General features: G+C 45.1%; 1 protein-coding gene across 4 annotated transcripts in view; it reads left to right on the forward strand.

Moving 5' to 3' along the window:
- Positions 1-25,549, forward strand: part of MTERF3 (mitochondrial transcription termination factor 3) — a 186,685-nt gene that overhangs the window by 140,150 nt on the left and 20,986 nt on the right. For all 4 annotated transcript variants that reach the window (XM_085605216.1, XM_085605217.1, XM_085605218.1 and 1 more), the window contains exons 5-7: positions 2,558-2,705; positions 14,012-14,083; positions 20,966-21,127. In XM_085605216.1, coding sequence (XP_085461342.1) covers positions 2,558-2,705; positions 14,012-14,083; positions 20,966-21,127 — 382 coding nt within the window. The remainder of the gene's footprint in view (positions 1-2,557; positions 2,706-14,011; positions 14,084-20,965; positions 21,128-25,549) is intronic.

A 25,549-nucleotide genomic window follows, 5' to 3' on the forward strand; every position in this document is an offset into this window, starting at 1 on the left:
TCTTTCCCTACTCTCACACTGTTGCATCACTCACCGTGCACTCACATGGGCACACTTCTCATCCACAGAGTGCAGAGGGTTAATGTGCCTGGTACAAAGAACATATACTATGCAGATCACAGAACTGTGAGTAAACTGAGTAGCACTATAAAAAAAAAAAAATGTTTGTCAGAAAGGTGCTACAGAGAGATGAGGTGCTTTGTTGGTGAGTGGTAGTGAGGGAATTTATGGAGAAGGAGGAAACGGGGATGGGGCACCAAAAAAGACTGTTGCGCTGTGTGTGGCCAGTGCTATGGCCAGCCCTGCCTGGGAGTGTAGGCCCCCTCGCAAAGTTTGGGTCTAGTCGCTCCCATGCTTCTGCCTACTACTATTATTATTTACATTTGTAGTATGCTGCTATTACCAAAAGGTGTCCTGGGGCTAATAGCCATCTGCTGCCTGAAGGCAAATGAGAAACATACAGAAGGGGAAGGAGAACCAGCCAAATGGGGTGACCTACAGAGCATAGAGCCAGGTTTTTATATCTTACTAAAGGATAATAGATTCTTGGTGGAGTAAAGCAAAGGAGGGTGGACGTTCCATAACTGTGTGGCCTGCACCAAAACAGCAAGACAGACAATTCGTGCCTTCCTGAATTAGGGAACAATAAGCAGAGTGGCACAGGCCAAGAGGAGCATACGGGTCCAACCCGTGTGCTCGGTGAGGAGAGATGAGCGGATGAGAAAGGACAGCAAGGGAGTGTGGGAATTTGATTGAAGAGGTCAGGGATGAGGAGAAATGTGAAGTGCCGAAGGGAAGTGCGGACACGCAAGAAGTGAGTGTGAGGGAAAGTTGAGGGCACAGATGAGGGCTACTGTCAAACTGTGAGAGAAGATAGCTGAGAGATGATCTGTGACCTAAAAAGTAATTTGATGCGACATTGGTGAGGGACAGCAGCGATAGGGGAAGAGAGGAAGTACTGGGGTGGGTGCTGAGCAGTGATTAATTTGTAATTAAACATGTGCCAGGGACCTCACCAGTAGGCCACTGCTACTTTAACCACCCACCCATTGCCTTGTATGTACGGCCAATGACAATACCTATGCAACTACCAACCATAACACTGTACAAGTGTGACTATTTCAAGCCCCCAAAGCTATAAGAATGGCATGGATGTCAGGAGTTTATCGTTTTTAATGTATATTGAATTAATAAACAGCTGTTCTGCTCATCTCTAAATTACACAGACAGAGCCATCAAGTGGCATGTGGCAGACGGTCATATTGCCAGTGTGCACAATTAGGTGCCATTGCGGAGCAACGGAAACCACCTGCTCAAATTAAGCACTGGTGCTGAGGTAACAGGGGAGAGGGACTTGGTTCAAGAAGGTGTGAAGAAACAAAGGATAGATGTGAAAGATGAATGGGGGACTGGAGAGGTGTAAGATACAAATAGACAACAATTTGAACGGCGAGACTTGAGATGAATGAGAAGTGCAGATGGGCACGGGAGGTGACAGGGCCAGAGAGACCATGAGATAAATGCGAGAAACTGTTAGAGATGAGGGCAGTGAAAAGGCAGAATGGCAAGAGGTGATTAAGGGTGAAGTGAGAAGTTGAATGGGGAGAGTTTAGAAGTTGTAAGAAGGGGGTGAAAGAAAATGGCCTGCAAAGTGAGAGAGGGATCCAGGATTGGGAGAGGAGAGGGATGGAAGGGAGGGGTGGGAGGAAAGTGGCATGGGTAAATTGCTCAACCCTGCACAAGACCGCCAGGGTTTTAAGGGACCCCTGCTGCTCCCGGCCAGGGCCAGGTGAGCTTCTAATGTGGCAGCACGTATTCCTGCAGAGTGGAAGGCCCATCACAAAGGTTGACTAGACATCTTTCTGATGTTAATTGCTGTATTTTGGTTATAAACTGGTACTGATGGGGTGAAATCTTTCCTCAGTGTTACTGTGTGCAAAAAAATTCAAAATAATGAAGCAACTCTATCCCAAAATAACGCTGCATCACATAATATTATTTAAATTTTCTTCCCACACAATTTAGTCAAGCCTGTCGTGTAATTTGGTCCTCACCTGCCTCGTAATTCCAGAAGCCCTTCCTACAGGTTTAGAAATGTTTATCAGGAGGGGGTCCTTACAACTGAAAATGTTGACAGGGGGGTCTCGGCACCCAAAAGTTTGAAGACCTCTGCCTTAGACCATCAGCTGAAAATTCGAGGTAGTTCATGGGCAAAGGTAGTTTCGAAGGGTCAACCATGTAACGTCACAGAGGGACAAAGGCTGTGTGGTATCACTTTCGCTATTTCTTGCAATTTGGAGTCTTAAAAGCAATACCTTAGAATAAGTTGGCAGAAATTTCCTGGTAGTCCTTTATTACTCGTTTTCATGTTTATTAAAGATCTCAAGCACAAATTACCTCCTGTTAACCACTTTCTGTGTATGTTTAGTTGATACTATTACAAATTAAATTCATTAACTTGCATCACTAGATTTGCCTAACGTGTTAGAGAGAGTCAAGATGCAGATTTGGCAGTTTAAACTGCTGTTAATTAGTATTTTCACATTATGTTTCTTAGGGTGGCTTACCTGGTGTCTAAAAAATTCAGCAAGGAAGCTGTTGCACGAATGGTCTCCCGAGCTCCATATCTGCTGAACTTTTCAGTGGAAAGGCTGGACAACAGACTTGCCTTTTTCCAGAAGGAACTTAAAATAAGTCCCCAAAAGGTAAGGAAATGCCTCATTCTTGATTGTTGGAAATCATTGCATATTGTTGGTTATTTGAGAGATGGGAAATAAGTTGTTTGCCATAAGATTTTACTCAATCAATCAAGGAATTATAAAGAGCGACTACTCACCCGTAAGGGTCTCAAGGCACTGAAGGTTTATAATCTGGAACAACACCAGATAGGTCCTTCGCTCTCCTCAGCCACTTCCAACAACCCAACTCAGAACTAGATGACTTCATAACACTGCACACACAATGATTGGACATCTAAGAAATTTAGAACACAACATATCGCTTTTCCCAACAAAAGGAAACAACAATGGATGGAAACTTACTCCAATTATAAAGGACTAATATGTCAACAGGTACAATAAACTATAAAAGAATGACCAGGCATTTGCAGTGACAATGAGAAAAATAAAAATGTTGAAAAAGACTTGCAAATAATATTTACAATTTTGAAGCTTAACCACCACCCATAAAGAACTTTGCTTGTGAGAAACATTAACTTCCACAAGGTAGAGCTGGAACACTATTTCTTACAATAATCTTTCATCCACAGAGGAGCACATATGGCTCTATGTGGTCGAACAACAGTCTAGAGGTCCTTCCTAAATAGCCACAGCAATGGCGATTGCCTGAGGTAAAGAGGCAGGGAGTTCCAGGTCTTTGCAGCGAGGTAGGAGAAGGATCTTCCACCATCCGTGGTCTTGCTGATCCGTGGAACGGTGGCCAGGGCCAGTTGGGCCGAGTGGAGATGCCTGGTGGGGGTGCAGAAGGAGAGGCCGGGGGTTGATGTAGGCAGATCCGGCGTTGTGGAGGGCTTTGTAGGCGTGCGTGAGAAGCTTGAAGGCGATTCTCTTATTGACAGGTAGCCAGTGAAGGTCTCTCAGGTGGCCGGTGATATGGTTGCAGCGTGGGATGCTAAGAATGAGTCCGGTGGAAGCAATCTGGATGGTCTGGAGTTTATTTTAGAGTTTCTGGGTGGCGCCAGCGTCGAGTGCATTGCCATAGTCAAGTCTGCTGTCGACGAGCGCATGGGTGACTGTCTTCCTGGACTCAGTGGGGATCCACTTGAAGATCTTACAAAGGAGGCGAGGTGTGTGGAAGCAGGCGGACGTGACGGGGTTGATTTGGTGGCTCACTGAGTGCGAGGAGTGCAGGATGATGCCGAGGTTTCATGCATGGTCTGTGGGTGTGGGGGGGATTCCGAGCGCTGCGGCCAGTCAAGAGTCGTCCCAGGTGGTGGAGGAGGAGCTTATGATGAGGACTTCGGTCTTCTCTGAGCTGAGCTTGAGGCAGCTCTCCTTCATCCAGGTGGCGACTGCCTTCATCCCACCGTGGAAGTTGCTTTTGGCGGCTGAGGGAGAGAATCAGCTGGGTGTCATCGGCGTAGGAGACGTTATTGAGTCCGTGGCTTCTGACAATGGCTGCAAGTGGGCCATATAGATGTTGAAGAGGGTGGGGCTCAGGGAGGATTCCTTAGGCACTCTGCAACTGATCTCTGTGGGTTCTGATTTGAATGGTGGAAGTCTGACTCTCTGCGTTTGGCCGACGGAGAAAGGAGCGGATCCATTCGAGAGCTTTGTTGCTGATGCCGGCGTTGTAGAGTCTTGCGCAGAGGGTGTGGTGGGAGACAGTATTGAAAGCGGCCAAGAGGTCCAGGAGGATGAGGGCTGCATTCTTGTCTCGATCGAGGAGGGTGCGGATGTCATCTGTAGCAGTCTCAGTGCTGTGGTTGCTTCTGAAGCCCAATTGGGAGGCCCAGGATGTTGTTCGGTTCAGCAAACTCAGAGAGTTGGATGTTGATGGCTTTCTCTATGACTTTGGCTGGGAGGGGAGCAGAGAGATGGGTGTGCAGTTCTTGAGGTCCATTGGGAAACTCCAAAATATTACGTAAATTTTTGTTTCTTACATTTTCTTTTTAGTTGTTCCATGTAATGCCATTTGTTTTTTGTGCAGTACAGTCTTCTATTTTATGGCACAAACCAAAACTTTACTTGTTAAAGCTCTACCTTCAAATTGTTTGAGCAAATCAGTTGACTAGCCCTGTACGTTGGCATCCCTGGCTATCTGTTGAACAAGTTACAGGTGGTCCAAAATGCAGCAGCCAGGCTTCTTCTGACATCCCTTTTAGAAGCAGCGTAAGACAACATCTGCGCTCATTGCACTGGCTTCCCGTGGCTGAACGGGTCAAATTAATATCCCTAGTCATGGCTCATCGCGCCCTCCAAGGCCTAGGCCCTACCTACCTACCTACAGAAGCGATTTTACTTCTATGCCCTTATGAGATACCTGCGCTCCACGTCTCAACTTTTAGCCCAGGTTCCCTGCTTCCAACGACAAAGGTTGGGTGGCAGCTCTCTTGCCCTGAAAGCTGTCTTGGCATGGAACGCACTGCCATTTGCCTTACGCAACATCCAATACCCCATGGCTTTTCAGAAGAACCTGGAAACTTTTCTCTTTGTCTAGCTCATCCCTCTCTACCCCTCTTGGTTCGCGCCGGGACACTCCTCAGAGTATCTGTGCACGCTATAACATAACATAACAAGGCAAGAATGCTGCCCTTTCATTTTTTAACCCTAACCCTTGGAAATTGCCTACCTCTTTGAGGTTAGACCCTTCCAATTAATCTGTTTGCTAAAAGGCACAGGTTGCTTCCTTGGAGAAATTGGTTGTTAAATCAAGTGTAAAAAAAAACACACTCATGATAACGCATAGAAGTCTAACATGCTTTTAATGCAAAAATAGCCAGCAAACATTCAAAATAAGCAAGGCAATTGCTGTTTAAATTGACAGAGTATTGTGTCCTACACCTGTAAAGATCCGACACAAGCTTTACTTGATGCAGAAGTGGGTTTATTAGTATCAAGCAATCAATCGGTGTTTTTGTAAAGCGCGATTACTTACCCGTATGGTTCTCAAGGCACTGAAGGTTTAAAATCTGGAACAATACCAAATAGGTCCTTCCCTCTCCTCAGCCACTTCAAACAACCCAACTCATTACACTCCACTCAGAACTAGATGACTTCATAACACTGCACAGTCAATGAGTGGACAGCTAAGAAATTTAAAACACAGCATATCTCTTTTCCCAACAAAAGGAAACAACAATGAACGGAAACGTACTCCAATTATAAAGGACTAATATGTCAACAGGTACTATAAAAGAATGACAAGGCATTTGCAGTGACAATGGGAAAAATAAAAATGTTGAAAAAGACTTGCAAATAATATTTACAATTTTGAAGCTTAACCACCACCCATAAAGAACTTTGCTTGTGAGAAACATTAACTTCCACAAGGTAGAGCTGGAACACTATTTCTCACAATAATCTTTCATCCACAGAGGAGTACACATGGCTCTATGTGGTCGAAGAACACCATCACTGCAGGTGCTGTCTGTGACATGACATCCATGTTCTCCAACAACACTACTACCACTCTTTTTGCCCATCGCATCACTTTCATTAGTTTCCCTCGCCCTTACCAGTCTGGACATGCTCCACCATTCCCCAATATGTACTTGCACCACATTTAACTTAATCTCTGTGATATGGATTGGTCCAAAAAAACTCTCTTGCCTTTGGCTTGAAACCTAGGTGTTCTGATCCACACATCATCCCACATGGACCACAAGATTTTCTTCACACAATGTTTTTCATCAAATCTTCCCTTATATTTCCCTTGATGCCTTGCAATCTTCGCCTTCACATCTTCACTCCACTCATTATTCTCCGGTTCGCCACCCTTTAACCACTGGGGATTCATCTTAGTGGCAGCTCTTATCGCTCTCAGTACACTGAAAGGGGTACAATTAGTGATGGGATTAGGTGAAATTCTGTGTGCCCACAATTTTTCTCTCAATAGACTCCTAAGCGAAACACCACAACACACTGCCTGCTGACTCCACGCTTGCCCCAATCCATTCATGCCCTCCACTAGTCCGTTACCTTGGGGTGAATAATGTGCAGTTCTGCAATGTTTAACACTCACATCTCTCAAAAATTCCACCATCTGGGAAGAAACGAACTGCACGCCATTATCAGTGACTATGCTGTCCAGCACACCTTCTTTCTCAAACTCGTCTTTTAAACATTCTGTCACCGTCTGAGTGCTTACTTCTCCGACACACACTGCCAAAACCCACTTAGTCATGTAGTACACCAATATTAAAATCAATCTCTCCACATTGGAGAAAGAATTGAACGTCCCCACTATATCCACAGCCACCTTACTCCATTGCTTCTCAGGCACTTCCACAGGTGACAGGGAAACCGTTCTAGTGACTTCGTTTTTGTTAATATACGCACACTGAACACACTCCATCACCATCTTTTCCACTGTGTGATCCATACAAGGCCACCGGTATTGCTCTCTCACCTGCGCTTCGGTCTGTTTCTTTCCAGATAACCCTTATGTGCCAAATCCGCAGTCTTGTCCCTTAACACTTCTGGTGGCTCCAAGCTCTCTCCTCTATACAGAAACACATCAGCAATTGACAATTCATCTCGCACTGTCCAATATTCTCCCACATTGGACCCCAAGGTTTTTTTTTTCCAGCCACCCCTTCACCACATATTCTTTCAAAGAACTCAGTCTCATTCCTCTCCACTGCTCTAAACCACTCCGGTTTCATCAGCGCTTGCTCCTGTAACCACAGCACACTAGCTTGCTCAACATCCTCCCATTACTCCACAGCAGGTAAGCACGATAAATACTCTGCAGTCTTGTTGCTAGATCCACAAAGGTATTCCACCTGGAAATTGTAATCCCTCACACCTTCAATCCACCTGCTAATGCAAGGTGTAGCCTTCTCACTTCCTTGCAAGTGAACACCACAACCAGGGGTTTGTGGTCTGACCTCATCACAAACGGTAGACCCCATCAAATATAACATGAAATGCAATATACCCAACCTGCACGCAAGCACTTCTCTTTCAACAACTGAATTGTTTTATTCCGCACCCCTCGTGGCCTTAGAGGCAAAAACAATTACCTTCTCTTCTCAGTCCACAACCTGATGTCACCCAATCCTTTAAGACTTGCGTCAGTAGTTAGAATAGTCTTCTTAAAGACTTAAAAATGCCAAACCGTGATCATGCTTCCAGTATTCCTCTTGACCAGCTCAAAAGCACCCTGGCACTCTGACGTCCAAACAAATCTCTCACCTTTCTTCAATATTAACTGTATGGGCTGAACTACACTCACAAAATTCTGAAGAAATGTGTGGTAATAGTCAGTTGGCCAAGGAAGGACCATACTTCATCCTTGCTGGTAGGTTCAGGAGCATCAACAATAGTCTAAGCCAGATCAGATTTGGGAGTAATCCCATCACTGGAAATTGTATGTCCTAAGTAAGATACCGAAGTCACCCTGAACATACACTTCTCCTTCTTCACCTTCAGACCACAATCACGCATCCTTCCCAGTACCTCAACCAGCTTCTTCTCATGGTCTTCCTCATCTTTGATATGTGGGGTGCCACAGGGCTCGTCACGCAGCCCCACGTTGTTCAATATTTTTATGCCGCCATTAGCTGACATAGTCCAGGAATTTTGGCATCTCCATGATATCATACGCTGATGATACTCAGTTGGTGGTTTCACTTGATTCCATGGTTAAAGGTGAATCAGATCAGCTTGCGCCATGTTTGGAAAGGGTAGTGAAATGGATGACAAGTAGCTGTCTAAAGCTGAACGGTGACAAAACTGAGCTGATGGTCATCAGAAACTCAGGAGTCCCAGGCCTCTAACTAGCTGGCCAAGCTGCTTAGGGATTGCCACAGTCCTGAGCACTGCTATAACAAATCATGGATTTTGGATGGATAAGGAGCTGACTATGGAGACCCAAGCAAATAAACTGGCAGGCACTTGCTTTGGCTTACTTAGAATGCTCCGCAAGATCCTAGAGCTTATCCCTTTACAACTAATAAAGACGGTTATACATTCACTAGTCACATCACGTCTGGATTATGGTAACTCCCTCTTTCTGGGCGCACCTAAATATGTCATCAAGAAACTACAGGTTGAGCAGAATGCTGCGGTCAGACTTCTGTGCAAAGTCTCAATTCAGGAACCAGTGGGAAAGTATCCAAGAAACCTACACTGGCTACCGATTGAGGCTAGAGTCAAAATTTAAAGTATTCTGCCTAACGCATAGAGCCATAAATAACAAGGGATCCTGTAAAATCGGAAACCTGGTGGGCGTAAATGTCCCCAACAGACGTCTTAGATCCGGCACTGAGTGTCTATTAAAAACAACTAGAATATTAAGAGCCAGATTGTGCAGAAGATCTTTTACCAATCTGTCACCCAAGTTATAGAATTCACTACCTCAGGAACTCCGATTCCTAGTTACAGAATCTACCTTGAGGAGACAACTGAAGACCTGGATGTTCCTCCAGTTCTGCTAATCTCTTCTCCTGCTGTCTGCACCGTATTTGACACCTAGTGTTGAGCAGCCCTTGGGCAGCCATGCACTCTACAAATCCTTGTAACATAACATCTTTACCATAGACCAAGATGTCATCCTGAATATTTTATTCTATCAATCCCTTCAAGTACTTTCAACATCACCCTCTGGAAGTATGCTGCCGCCGATGCCAGCCTAAACGTCATACGGACGAAGCTGTAGGCTTCCAGAACTTTGGACTCCTCACTCATTTACACCTGGTGCTAGGCGGATGAAAGGTCCATCACACTAAACAGCCATGCCCCCTTCAGAAAGACCACTCTTACCCAATATTCGGCAAAGGTTGCCTGTCAACCAAGATGTTTCTATTCAGGTCCCTTAAATCGATACACAGTCTAAAAATATTACCATTAACCTTGGGTGCCAGAACCACCAGAGCTAGCCATTCCGAGGATGCATTCTCCTCAATCACACCCAACTTCAATAACCTGCCCAGTTCTTCCTTCAAGGGATCCAACATTAAATGTGACACTTTCCTCACTTTGTGCACAACTGGTCTTGCTCCCTCTTTCAGCACAATACAATGTTCGAATCCTTCCAATTTCACTAATTTCTCATCATATACTTAAGGAGATTTCAACACTATATCCCGTTCTCTTGTCCACTCTACACCAACATCACTTGTTGACGTGCGTTGGGATTGAGCGTGATACCCAAATCCCTCTGGTTCGTCCACCCTAACAAGCAATCTCCTCTTTTCGCCACATACACCTTTCCCCATGTATTCCTTCCCTTGAAATCAATCAACATGGGAACATTCCCCCGAACATCCGTGGTTGCACTACCATAACCAAAGGACTTGATATCTGGTTCAGTTAGTTCAATTTCATCACCACCATACACATCCTGCCAGATACGATCACCCACCAAGGTGTAGGGTGAACCCAAATCTGCCAAAATAGGAAATTGTTTTCCCCCAATCATCATCTCATCCCATTCCGACAAAACAGTAAACCCCCCCCAAAAAAATCTAATACAACAGGCTAACAAAACTAACTAAAACAAAAACCTGGTAGTACAGGAGGGCCGTCACAGCAGAGCATCTTTCTTCACTTCCTCAGCTATACAAAAGACGAGCCCTTTTGCCGTAGCTTGCAGTCCGATGCCAGTCCGATGCCTAGAGTTCCTCCAGATTGAGGAAAATTACCACAAGATGGGAACAGGACGACACCACACAGGTGAGGAAGATTCAGTAGAAAATTACGTATATGCCACACCAGTACAGCCTTAATAATGATCTCCAGTCCGGGCTGGTTACTGCAAGACGCACTGCAGTCCAGAAGAACTGCTCTCATAGGCACGTACACCTTGACACAATGCACTTGATGTGCAAAACCGCCCAATATAAGATGCCGGATCTCTACGTCACCATTGCGATGACGTCACACGATAGACAATGCCCAATCTGGGGCAAGCACTAGTCCTGCTTCTTTCTGCTCGTTTCTGACCTTTATTTTATGTCTTGCTGCTTGTTTCTGCCCTTCTTTTTGCCACTTTCTGCCCATTTCCCCCCCCTTCCTGCCATTTCCCTCCTCTCGCCGTTATCTTCCTCACCTCACCCTGTGCCCTGCCCTCCCCCCAAGACCTACTTAATGGAGGCTGCAGTGTGAACTCATAAGCAGGCACTCGTGCTCCCCGTGAGACAGTTCTCATGTTCAGCCTGACCGCAGTCAGCTAGCCTCCGCTGCCATAATTTCTTTTGCCTCCTCTACTCATTTTCTGCTTCTTTTTCTGCCTCTTCTCTGCTCACTCTTGCATTTTATTTTGCCTCTTTCTGACCTTTATTTTGCCTCTTTCTGCTCGTTTCTTACATTTATTTTGCCTCTTTCTGCTCGTTTCTGACTTTTAATCTGCCCCTTTCTACTTGTTTCTGTCATTTATTTTTACCTCTTTCTGCTTGCTTCTGACCCTTATTCTGCCTCTTTCTGCTTGTTTCTTACATTTATTTTGCCTCTTTCTGCTCATGTCTGACATTTACTTTGCCTCTTTCTGCTCCCTTCTGACTGTTATTCTGCCTCTTCCTGCTCATTTCTGACCTTCATTCTGCCTCTTTCTGCTTGTTTCTGACAATTATTTTGCATCTTTCTGCTCGTTTCTGACCTTTATCCTGATGCCGCATCTACAGCGCCCAGATACCCCTAGGGGTGACAGCACTGCGCTATACAAATGCCGATTGATTGACCCTAGCATGCGCACACTATCATTATGAGGCAATGCAGCACATAGCCAAGGCTTTGAAGATGCAACAATGCCTAAGCTGGTGGCATGCAATGCTGTTGGTACACAGCAACCTCGTGCTGAGCTGCGCTTCTCACCGTGTCTCCCTGATGGTACGGTTGCTCACAAATAAACAGGTGCTCATCAAACCTGTTTACCAAAACAAAAAATCGCCGTCACAGGTTCCACAACATGCATTGAGAGTTCAGGTAAATCACACAGGGTTGGCGAGTAATAGCGACCCCTGGAACACTGTCCTAGGGGTCATGTAGTTGAAAACCTGCCCCCACCGCAGGCTCCACAGGTCATCATCAATTTCTTGTGCTGTGTCCTACACCATTAAAGATCCAACCCGAGCTTCAGTTGATGCAGAAGTGGGTTTATTAGTATAATCTGGATCAACACCAAACAGGTCCTTCCCACTCCTCAGCCACTTCCAACTGCCCAACTCAGTTTGACTCCGAACTAGATTACTTCATAACACTCCACACACAAAGAATGGACAGCCAAGAAAGTTACAACACCACAAAAAGTCTTGCCCTTGATCAGTTGATGTAATGATAAAATCGATACATTTTGGTGCTACTTTTATTCACCTTTTTCTCAATGTAAGTGAATTGAAGCAAGAACATGTGACCGAATCAAAACCTATAGATAGACACTCATGAGCTGGTGCCAAGATCTTCTGTGGGAAGCATGCAAGTGAAGACCATGATGAACTGGTACAGCTAAAACCAGCAAGAGCAGGCTCTACTATTTTCTAAAATCATTGCTTCATTGTGCTACCTTCAGAATGAGGCTACTCTTTTCTAGAGTGGTTCAGGAAAATGTGCAGTATACTACACAGGATAACATGATGGATATTTTGTCTCAGTAGAGCTATAGCACCTCATACAAGATGAATCATAAAACTTGCACAATAATTGGGCAGTACCGTCTCACCTGCCACTGACCCTAAGAAGCCTCTGTACCGATTTATGAAGCTGGATTAAGCACAATAGAGCCAAGTCCTGCTTTAAATGTTTAGAGTAGATTTTTGATGGGATTCACATACATCTCTAGGTGCAGTCATGCACATCAGTGATGCTAAATGATTTCCAGAAATACTTCCTTTGGCTAAAATCCTCCTGCGTAGATGTGTGGCGGAATTATGCATTTGCACATGTTCTTGTAGTAAACCACTTTCCCCTTACAACATTAGAGAATTTATTGGAACTTTTACATCCTATTAAGAAATTTACTCTACTGGCTGCCCTTCCATCAACCCCCCCAACAACTCTCCTCCCAGGAACGACTTTACCGGCTGCCCTGCCATCCACCTTGTCCGAAACACTCTTATTTCTGAAGATTCTAACAATCACGCACACCCCTACACCAACTATGTTACTTGTAACACATAGCACACTTCTGTTTGGTCTGTAATCAAAGATCCCACAACATATCCTACTGTCACAATCTCTAGTGAATTGCATCCTAAATCCAGCCCAAGCAACCACTGAAAAATCACCACCTTTCAATCCCAGCGGCCCATCTCCCAAACATGACATCAAAGCCTTTTATATGTGTTCTCATCCAAACTTCTCTATTGCAATTACAGAAACCTGATTTTCCTAGTCCTCATTACCACTATTTCATCTTATCCTACCACAAAGATACAAGATCTTCATCTCTGTAAACCAGAATAAAATTGTGACAGTTCCACTTAGCCACAAGAACTTATTTAAATAAAAAAATATTCGCTCAATAAGCACAGAACATATCGAGGCCCAGGTTCAGTGATCCCTGTATCCTGTATGCCAGAGGTATTTAATGTTGTTCCACAAGGGCAGACGTTGTGCCAGATTTTCAGGATTTGTGCATTTATGTACACTTTTTCCATACATGGGCACATTTACATAGTCACTGGTTTCTGTGGGAACCTGAAATGACTTCAGCCCTTCTGGACCAATTTTAGGCATCAGTGCTGTGTATCATTTACAGCTGAAAGGTTGTGTGGAGATATAGGAATGTGCATCTGACCTTATGAGCCTATCACCACCTAATTCTGACTAGAACCTGAGGTATCCCTTCGTACCCCTTTTTAACTCTGTACAAGGTGCACACACACTCATGTCACCCCCCCCACCCCCACCCCTCTGGGACAATCCCAGGTTGGAGTAAGTTGCTTGTATTGGGAAACCCACCAAAGGATGGAGGACTAGTATGCTGCCAAAATGTTTATCATTACAGGTGTTAACCCGGGACGTTTTTGTATTGTATTGTTTGCAAAATGCAAATAAAGACATTTTGGTAAAAAAACTCTGTACAAGCCCGCTTTGACACTTCATCCATCAATCACCCTACTGTATCCAGTACAGAGGCCATACTGGGAGGAGGGCACAGTAATAGACTGCACCATTGTCACTACTACCATTGTTCCTGCTTCACTCCCTCCTTCCCTCTAACTATGGTCATATTGCAGCCAGCCCTCTTCATCATTCTCCTTTAATCTCTCATTGGCTATCAACTTGTGCGTTTACAGGGGTGTATACAGACACTCAACTTTGCATTTGATTTTAATATGCAGTGCAGCAAACCATAAGTATAATGATGAATATATGTATTTTCTTTACAGACTAGAGATCTGGTAATTCGTTATCCAAGAATGCTCACTGGGAGTCTGGAGCCCATAAAAGAAAACCTTAAGGCAAGTATGCTTTAAGGTACATTTAAATATAAATCTTGCATGTGCAACCAGTATAGGTAAAGTATATAGTGTGACACCTGTAATTTGTTGCTTCTATGAGTAACCGTCTTAAATTATAAATATGATCATAAAACCGAAGCAGCCTTCCTCCTTCTGGAGACCAAATAATCTTAAACACATCAAATTAAGATTCTACCATGACAAGTGCTTAATGTGCAGTCCATCCACTTAGATGGTGGTTCCAGGATATGTGCACTAATGGGTACAGAACCAGGGACAGTTTGTATTTAAACCTCGCTTCTCCCAACATAAATGTTGTGACCATGGGTATATTGTTTTTATCCTGCAGTGCGTCTGTTAATTAAACTGCCAAGATTGTAAAACCCTTGTTACCATTCTTCACGCATGTCATCAATCACAGAGTGGATGACCACTTCAGAGGAGTGAGCTGGACGGAAGCCAGCCTGGCAGGGATCGAGTAATTTGGACTCCTCCAAAAAGGAGCAGAGGTTTTAAGCAACATGTGCCTCCACTACTTTCGCTAAATAGTGTAGTAGGGAAATAGACGATAAATTTTCAGTTCAAATGGGTCTTTGTCGGCTTTCTGTTGGAGGGGTACCACTATAAACTCCTTGAATGAGCTAGGTACTTTGCCTCTTATAAGGGGCAGGTTAAAGAGAGAAATAAATGGATCAGAGAATTGAGAGCATACTGTTTTCTGGGCTTTCGGGGGACAAGTGTCATTTGGGGAACCCAATTTGACTTTGATCAGCAGGTCTACAAGGCAATGCGTGCTAATAGCGGGAAAGGCGGAGAGGATGACAGGGTTTTTGTCTTCCAGGAGGTTCCATTTGAGAATGAGCTAGGGGGAATGCTGTCTTTAATGATCTTTATTTTATCAATACATAAGGTGTTAAGTGTGATGCATAAGTTATGAGTGGGGGAAATGGGTAGAGGGATTCTGTCAGGGTTTGAGAGTTCAGAGATAATTCTGAAGATCTCTTTTGATTTATTCGTGGAATTCAAGATTTTGTGTGTGAAAAAGGCAGATTTAGCTTGCATGATTAGCATTTTATATTCTTTTAAGTGTTTTTTTTTTTTTTTTTTTAAACCTTTATTTTCAAAAGTCAGGACACAGCTATTCAGCCGACAACCCGGAGGTTCGGCAGCATCGATATATAGAAACAGAGATGCGTCCCCAGTACCGTGAAAGGAGAAGTGCAAAGGTTCAATTTTAAGTAAACACAAAAACACACAACAAACCCCAGCAAGGCAAGAACACTGAAAGCCCATGGTGAAGCCCCCCAGGGGAGGCCGGACCCCACTCATCTACCAGTTACAGTACAGTGTAAAGAGGAAGAAGGGGGACAGCAGAGGCCAAAAAAGTCCATAAACCATACTGAGCTGGAAAGAAGGTTAGGAGGAAAGCTGTTCCTCGGGAGGATCCAGATCCGGGGCAAGACATATTCCCCCCCTGTATTGATTCCACCGCCCCCAGATGGCGTGCCACCTCCGGGGGCGGCCTCTAGCGCAATAGACCGTCTTCTCCCTTAACATACTCCAGTCCATATTTTCTTTCCACGCGGTCAATGTGGGGGGCCCCGCGGAGCCCCACAATCGCGCGATATCTCTCTTAGCGACCATGTTACCCAGAGTCACCCATTGGGTCTGTGCCTCATCGTGGTCAGTGGGCCCCCAGACATTCAGGAGGCAACACCGCGCTTCCGGCTGTATAGCAATGCCCGTCACCTCCCCCATCACTGCATGGACTCTCCTCCAGAATTCCGTAATGACACCACATTCCCAAATGATATGCAGGAAAGTACCCACCATACCACATCCCCTCCTGCATAGGCCGTCCTCCGAGAATCCCATGTGAACCAGCCTTGGCCCCGTCACATACACTCGATGCAGTATTTTAAGCTGCACCAGCCTCAGACGCGACGGGATCGCGACCTCCTTAGGAGAGGAAACAGCCGACTGCCAATCCTCATCATCCAACTCGAGGCCATCCCTAGTCCACTGGTCCCTCAGCCCCAGAAGCATGTCCGCCCGGACGTTGATCAGTTTCTTATAGATGAGCGAGATCGTGCTCTAGGGCATATGGCAATCAAGGACCCGGTCCTCCAAAGGAGAGGACTCAGGCACCTTCTCACCCTCTACGAGGACTGATCGGAGGGCGTGACGCACTTGAATATATCGGAAACACTCGGAGGGCCCCAGCTCATACTCCGTCTGCAACTCTTCAAAGGACTTCACCTTCCCCTTATTCAGCACATCTCCCACCCTGGAGATGCCGATCAGGTCCCATTTATCAAACCCTTTTGTGTGCCAAAGCCTTCCCAGTCTCTCCGATTCAAACAGCGGGGTAGCGAGGGTGAGCCTATCCTTCCAGCCCAGCGAGTCAGTTGCCATCTTCCACACACGCACTGCCACACCAGTGGGCCCCGTGAGGGACGAGTCTAGGGACCGCGAGTACAACGCCCTGTAGTAGTTACCACCACGCAGCAACCACCTGTCCATGGCATACCCAGGGCTGAGGGCAGGGCCATAAAACCCATGATTAATCGCGCTCAGCTGGGTGGCCCAATAGTACCGTCGGATGTCTGGGAGCGCAATGCCCCCGTCGTACCATGGAAGCGTCAACTTTGCAATAGCTATTCGCGGCCGCCCATCCCAAAGCAACGTTCGTTGGAGGCCTTCGACCTCCCGAAAGTATTTGGCCGGAACCCAGTCCAAAGTATTCTGCAGTGCGTAGAGGAAGCGGGGAAGAGACATCATTTTAAACAGGGCCGCACGCCCAACGAGGGAGAGCGGCAGCCTCCGCCAGCCTTCAACATCCCGCCTCAGGCGTGCCAGGGGGGGAAGCAGGTTCTTCTCATAGCGCACAGCAGAGTCCATGGAGATAAAAATCCCCAAATACACGAAGCCCTGCTGAGCGACCTGTATCGAACATGTTCTAGGGATCGGTGGAGCCTCGCCACTAAGAACATACAAATACGATTTACTCCAGTTGATAACAAGACCCGAGTTCCTACCAAAAGATGTGAGTACGTCGCAGACCACTATAAGTGATTTCTTGGGTGAGGCAAGATACAGCAGGATATAATCGGCGTAGAGCGAAATACGGTCCTCGTGTTCAGGCGACCATCTAAGGCCCCGTATATCCGGGTGCCAACGTATCCACGCAGCCAGCGGCTCAAGGGCGAGGGCGAACAACAAAGGCGACAGGGGACAACCCTGCCGAGTACCCCTCCCAAGCTGAAACGGAGTCGACGCCCGACCATTCACCACCACACTCGCAAGTGGCCCCTCATACAGCAACCTCACCCAGCTCACAAAACCGTGGCCAAAGCCGAACTTGGTCAGCACGGCCCACAAATATGCCCATTCCACCGTGTCAAAGGCCATTGTGGCGTCAAGAGACGCCACAATAGCTGGTTCACGCAGCGTGCCCGCCCTGGCGATTACACCATGAAGGCGCCGAAGATTTAACGCTGTGTTTCGGTGCGGGATGAAGCCGGATTGATCCGGGTGGACCAAGTCACCGAGTACCCTAATCAATCGGGTCGCCAGGATTTTAGCCAGAATTTTCGGCTCTGCGTTAAGAAGTGAGATAGGCCTATATGAGGCGCACTTATCTCGGGGTTTGCCCTCTTTGTGTATAACCACGATCGTCTTTTAAGTGTTTTTAGTAGACTTCCTTTTTATTAGGCGGATAACTGTTCCGCCATTTGTGTTCACAGCAGCGTATTTAAAGTTTAGCTAGCTTTAGATCTTTTGTGAAATGTGGATGCGTCATGTCTTCTGTCCTGTTTTGCTTTACGGAGAGGGGCCTGTGTATTACTGGCTGCCGCTACCCAATCAGTTATTGATTTCCCATAAACATTTGTTATTGTTTACATCAGGTAGGGTGGTTGCCATAGAGTTACAGAAGGAGTTCAGGTCTACTCGAGACCAGCTTCATATAAACTAACCCTTAACCTTTTTAGAGTTGCTTAACCTTCATTGGATGTACATCAAAAACTTCTCCTGGCTCACAAATTCAGTGGCACGGTGCCTTATAAACGGAATGATGAGGCAGAACAAGTATTTTAATACCTGAAATATATCTTTGTAGAAGCTCCCACACTTGCTCAAACTCAGGGATGTAAACATTTTACAATGGAAACCAATGTTATTGATACCACTATTGGAGCTGTACTGCTTTAAAAACAAACTTCAGATGGTAAAGTGTATCCAGTGGCCTGTTATCCCCATGATCTTAACTCTGCAGAAATAAATTATATAATTTTCAAAAAGAAATTGTTAGCCATCATATAAGAAATTGCCATCTTTTGCGTGGTGCACCCCTAGATGTTTGCCCTATCTGTTTTTGCTGGCTGTACACCTCTGTGCAGTTTACTACTGGTTAGCAGGGGTAAAGTGTGTGTGGTTTAATTGGCATAGTCCAAATTGTTATACTTAACTTGCTTATGTGTCCCTAGTATATGGTAGAAATGTACCCAGGGCCTGGAAGTTATCTTCCACTAGTGGACTGTAGCACCTATTATGCCATCCACTACAGTGGCATTGCAAACATAGCTTCAGGTCTACCATTGTAGTCTGACTGTAGCAGTGTAAGAACAGCAATTCAAGCTTTTGGGAGGTCGAAGTCTCCCTTTAAACTATTAACAAGTCACTTCTGTGTATGTCTTGTAGCCCACAAGGCAGGGTGCATGCTATTTAAGAGTAGGACATTTATTAATTTGATTTTTATCATGTTTTTACAGCTCCTAGCACCCAGAAACAGTTTTCACTGTGGCAGGTATAGATGCCCTATGTAAAAAGCTAGTGTACAAATTAAAATACTAATACTTTATCTCTGGAATAGGACCAGCTAGAATAATAATGAAACAACTATTTTTAATGGATAATAAAAATCCATTTCGGTGATGAAGTAATAATTTTAATAAATGTTTAGGAAAAGTAACTTTTAGTAAGTTACTTTTTTCCCTGCCTAACATTACAGGAGGTTAATTTGCATTGGCTCTTTAGCTTATCCCAGCCAGTAATTAGCCTTGAATAGGTGTGAAATGCCTCCCAGGGGCAAACAATAGGCTGGCCTTAATGGGCAGAGATGTCTCCTCTCACCTTCGCTGAATTTGAAGGGTGGGTTGTGGGCATCCTTTTTGTCACTATAGTGTCAAATTCTGCTTGACAGGTCTCCTGTGTTGACATATAACACTTGGTGCACACTTAAATGGGGAAAAAACAGGATGCCAAGACAATTCACTATCCGGTTGCTGAAGGGCCTTGCTTTTGACCTGCTGTGGCTGCTCCAAACTGGATTTTAGTGTTTGATGTGGGTAGAAGGACACTAGGATTAGTATAGTAAAACAAAAAAAAGCAGACTCACACTTTAGTGTGGCCGAAGGCTTTTGCCATCTTGAAAATGCCCAAAGTGGGTTGGTTTGACCCTGGGAACTTTTACCCCATTGGTTAGGGGGTGCCAGGAGTCATTCCAACTCACTAGCTAGTGTCAGGCAGAAATGTGGAATCTCCTGGCACCCACTTCAGAACACTCATTCTACCTGCGGAAGTTGGAAAAGGACTGGACCTGCTGTCTATGACCTGAGAGGGCCTCTGAAGGATTGGACCTGCTCCGTTTTGTATCCAGGACCAAGAAGCAGACTGCATAGGTCATAAGGCTGGATGGGACCCTGCTGTTTGTCTCTTGCCTCTGTCTGACACCCTGTAGCCTCTAAGAGCCTCCACTGAGGGTCTTTAGAGTACCCTTGTGGTGAATTGGGTCTTAAAGGACAAAGTCAGAAGGTAAAATCTTTGACCACGATGAACCTCGTTGGTGTATACGACCCGTGTTCCATCACAGTCCTCCATAAATTGCGCCTAGGTCCCGGGCTACCGAGACTATCATTGGCACTCTGTGATTTTTTTGGTGCCATTTCTACTTAAATATTTAAAAACTCGTATCTCCAGTTCCCGATTGGATTTTTGTCATTTTTATGTCCTTCTATTTATTACATTTGACTCTATTATTCTAAATTGTTTTAGGATTTGTATTGTTTTGCATTAGGACTAGGGCTCCTGGTTTTATTGCATTTCTGTATTTAACTATATTTATTTTTTGCTATTTTTTTCTGCATTAATCCATATTTATCTTGGGCCTTGTGAAAAAAAAAATTTCAGCTGCAATGGAAATATTTCCAAGTTTATTTAACCGATCTATATTTACTCATGTTTGAATATCCAATGAGTTTTAGCCATTTACAGTCCAATATAATCCTATGAAATAATTTGAGGCAATGAAGCACATATGACCAAATCTCCACTAGCAGCTAAATGGTGTTAACTCGGTCCTTAAACGACATTTGACTTCTACTAGAAGGATCTCTGCTTGGAACCATAGGACGTCATAGACAAAGTGTGCCAACGGACAAAACTGAAAAGGACACAGTTTAAGACCCACTCAGGACATAATACCAGCATTTTTCCCTGCACCCTACCCGTTGATATCAACGACACGTACTTATTTTCCTACCCATTTTTTCAAATATCTGCAGTTACATTCCAGAAAGAATTCTGAGGATGTGACCTTCTTTTACTTCCTGGGCTTATCACTGAACATAATTTAATCCAGTGATTTAAGAAAAAAAACTTAACCTGAAACTAAAAACAAATAGGAATTTTAACACTAAGAAATTGCATTTTACCAAAGGTGAAAGCCTTTATAAGCTATGGCACTTGGTTATAGGTTAATAAAGTTATGGAGTAATCTTTCAGACAGTAGGGAGTCGGAGAAATGAAATAGTTTCTAGCGGATAAAAAAATGGTTTATCTACATTGTAAAGAAGTCAAATATTTCATCACATTGTTTTTCAGGTGTGCCAAATTGAAATGGGTTTTCGTGAGAATGAAATACAGCACATGATAATGCACGTTCCAAAGATTCTAACTGCAAACAAGAGGAGGCTGACAGAATTGTTTGACTTTGTTCACAACCACATGGCAATTCCTCATCACTGCATTGCAAAATTCCCTCAGGTAAAGTGATCAGCGTGTTTGTCTTATGGGCTGCGAGTTTACATATTTTCACAGTAGTGCTGCAGGCTTGACGTTTTTTTATGCGCTGGATGCTCCCTTGGTGGAAGTGAGTGAGTGCTATAACTAAAACATTTGGTAGCAAGCCTACACCACCTGATTAGGGGTGAGTGTTCTCTTCAAGCGACCTCGATCGATAACCTCTTAAATAAATTGCCTTACATTTTGGGACTTTCAAAATGTTACAGCATTGATCTACAGCCAAATAAAAATTGTCCAACTAAAAGTGATGAGGTTTCCTAATAGTGCATCCAAATACCGTTTATTTGGGTCAGTATTTTGTGGCATTGAGTCCTATCACTTGATAATATACAATAACTAAGTGCCATATTACTTGTATCTAGACAAGTTTAAAATTGGAGTAAATCACATTTTCACCTTTTGTGTCTATTGTATAATAAGAAAATGAGCAAACATGTTTTTAAGTCGGGTCATATTACATAAAGAGTTTTTACTCTCTGACAGAGTTCTTACTTTTATAATTGAAAAAATGAGCTTTCTCCATTCCCTAGTGTGTTCTCAGCAGAAATAGGGATATGACGCCATATTTTACCCTGGTTCAAGCCCATAGATTAGATTTGGAGCATCTTGTAGTTCCTTTTCGTATTACACAATAAGCAAAACCTTGGGATTTTATTTTCATGGTATTTTTGCTCTGACATGGTATTGCCCTTTTGCTGACACACTATCATTTATACAATTTAACTCTATCCTAATTTCACAAGTGCAGGATTTTATGATTGACTTGGTTTACATCATCCAGGTATATCCTGTTTAATCCGTGTTGGTCACCAATGACTTTTAAGTATTTCTTGTATATGCATTACGATCAATGCTAATTGTAACATTATTTCTTAGCCTTGGTATAGAAATATGTTAATTGTGTCCCTCCTTTCTGAAGTGGCCAGCAGCATGGCAGACTAGACGTGTCCAATAGGAGCTCCGATGGCCCCGCAAATATCCTAGAGGAAGCGCCGCTGTGGAACACAGCAACAACATCAGGCTGGCGGAAGCACTGGTGACGTACAGTCCCAAAGGAGCGACTGTGCGGGCGGGTACCCCAGGTGCTGCCATGGGTGGACCTCCGCCGGAGGACGCAAGGAGATCTACGCCCTCGAACACCACACCATCAGATTGGAAGTGCGGGAGACCCGCAGTCCAGCAGCGGACGGAAGGAATGCAAAATCGGCTCACGACAAGTGGCTGAACAGACGGCATATAGACAGAGCGTAATCCTGAAACTGGAGGATCACACAGTATCGGAATCTGATCCAACAACTGAGCAGTGAGGCCACAAGTGTCAGAAGCCAATTAACAAAACAGCAGAGCACCGGTCAAGCGTATGCAGGTGACCCATATTCTAACAAAAAATGTCTCTGAGGTAAACCTAAAACTCTGGGCAGCGGAAGACAACGCTTGGTCAGAACCTAAACTACATTTTTCCTACCTAGAACTCATTGTAGATTAGGTTGGGAGAGGGAATCGTGACCTCAGAATGGCTGACCACGAAGGTGGGGAAAACTGGCAGGAGACACCCAGAAGAGTGTGTGTGACAAGATTCTTCCCACGAAAAGAGGGACCCAGAAGGTGAACCCGGTGGGGGAGGGGGGAGGCTACTGAGGCCAGTGACAGCGTGGTGAAAACGGCGGCAGTGTGTTGGTGAACGACACAGGAACCAAACAACTTTCCAGGAGTTGACACCATTTCACAGGTCTCAGACTCGGTCCCAGCACCAATCCTTGCTAGGAATAAACCGTCTGTCTAAAAGAAGCAAGGGAGACACGAGCCCACGATTATCGTACACTGGGATTGGAAGAGATGCATACACGAGAGACTTGGTGACCCTCCACCAGACCTGGAGCCCTGAGAAAACAACACCGGGACAACATAGATGATAAATAGATGGTCTGCTCTGCTGAAAAAGACCCAACCTGACCCACCGAAAACAGGGAGGGATAGCCCGAGGGAAACTGGAGGCTGCACTTAGAGACCAGCTTGTGACGATAAAACACCTGGCAAGGCCAAGAGACGTCCACAACAGACTCAGAGGAAGCCGGAATAGATACACATGCATTTGATGACCAGGGCAGCTTATACAGAGATCAGGAAGAAACTGTCCAAGAAAGGACCCTGGGGCGTGACAAGACCAGGACCGGTAGTCCACTATCTAGCAGCACCCTGACCGCAATTATCCTTAATGGCCAGAGACAAGGAGCAGAAACCACAGATACATGGGAAAATGGACACATTTTCAAAATTCGTGCCCTCCCTCTACCCTAGAGAAGGCGGGTACAGGTATAGCAATGCCAGACAATGCAATCCTCCTGCAGGCGATACAATCCTCCAGAGAAGCATTGGAAAATAAAATAGAGGAAGTCCGCACTGATGTTACTGTACTCCGACAATATCTACGCAACATAGCTGGAAAAGTAACATTAGCAGAACAGCGTATATCGGTAGTAGAAGATGTGACACACACCCTGCGCAAGGAAGTTACTAATCTCTCTGCATCCATGAGGGAGATAGCCTGGAAGGTGGACGACGTGAAAAATCTCGCACGCAGAAACAACCTACGCTTCATAGGCTTCCCTGAGGGAATTGAAGGAGCGGATGTGGCAACCTTTCTACATAAATGGCTTAAAGACACTCTCCCAAAAGCACAGTTCTCACCTTTCTTCGTAGTTGAACGTGCCCACAGGATTCCCAACATGAAGCTCTCGGCAGGTATGCCCCCACGGCTGCTACTTACCCGCTTTTTGAATTATCAAGAACGGGACCTGATACTCCGCGCAGTGAGGCGAGCTGGAGAGATTCGTCTCAATTAAACTAAAACAATGGCGTTCCTGGACTATTCTCGAGAAGTTCGGAAACAAAGGAGAACATTTGACTCTGTCTAAGAAAAGCTACGAAATTTCCACAACCATTACATACTCCTCTTTCCAGCAAAACTAAAGATAATTTTCCATAGTAATGCATTTTTCTTCCAAACACCAGAGGAAGCATGGAACTGGATAGAAGAACGTCCTCTTATACAGAAATGGAGTGAATCGACAGGAGTTCCTCACTTGGGCCGAACCCCCGACACAGTACCCCGACCACAAAGACTGAAACTAAAGCGTGGTTCAAGGTGAATGGGCAAGTTGAGCTGGGGCACCCCCCTGGGATCGAAGGGGGCCACAGAGGAAAAGACATGCACCTCAGACACGGAAGATGGCCAATCACAAATTAAGACCGGGAAGAAACACCATAAAGGCCGACTAAGATGACTAGCCACTTCTGACCCCTCTGATCTGGAACACTCGACGGGAACAGACCGTGATCACCCACTCTTGCAAAAGATTACCCGCCTAGAGGAGCTGGAAGTTGGCACAGCAACAAGAGAAAATCCCCTGCAAGTAACACACAAAGAGAGCGAGGAAGGATGACATAAGTGGGCCAGTCGAAGCCGAAAAAAAGAGTAAGACGGCACTTGCCAGAAGGGTCTGGGTGTCTAGTCGTTTGACACACCAATAGTTGCGTTGTTGGTTTTTTATTAAGGAAGAAGGGTGAGGCTACTGACCTCTCAAGCTTAACCTACAACACAGTTGTCATGTTAAAAGTTCGGGATAAGTGCATGGGCAGTGGGAGAGAGTGGGTAGGGAGGGAAGGGATTAAGGGTACTATCAGCTTGAAGAAACGGGAGGGGGGTCAGTTTTGGGTATGTTATAGAACAAATGGACATCGGGACAGCGTACACAGTCAAATCCACACTTTCAACATCACACATACAAGAACTGTGAAAGGGACCGACACAACACTCAGGAAATGAGGAAGGGTACTCTGTAATGACGTGGAATGTCAACGCCTGGGCCATAAAATTAAGAGGAGGCTAGTGGCCAACTGTTTTAGGAGACTGAAACCAGATGTATTCCTCCTCCAAGAAACGCACCTCCGGGGCACCCATTGCATCTTTCTTGGGAGAGGAACATAAACAACTCTTGCACATGCAGGATCCTCATCAGGATCTATGGGGGGGCATCCTAATTAAAAAGACAACACCCTTTTGTATATATAAAACCTGGGTAGACACTTGGGGAAGACGGAAACTCACCTTTGTCAGTGTATATGCACCCCCAAGGCTGCAACAGCAGACTCTGGATAAGGTGGCAGAGATCCTACTGGACTCTGACTCCTCAATCCACAAAGTAGGAGGAGACTTTAATGATGTAGTGGGTCCTTGTATGGACCGTACGAGCGTAACAACCGATCAACGGGGGAACCACACCACTGGCCAGATTCATACAGACTTTAGGCCTGACTGACCTCTGCGTCAACACCAACCCTTAGGCTACACCTACTCATACTTCTCCAGGAGCGCACAAAGCC

Source organism: Triturus cristatus, chromosome 5_1, assembly GCF_964204655.1.
Source record: "Triturus cristatus chromosome 5_1, aTriCri1.1, whole genome shotgun sequence".
Classification (NCBI taxonomy): Eukaryota; Metazoa; Chordata; class Amphibia; order Caudata; family Salamandridae; genus Triturus; species Triturus cristatus.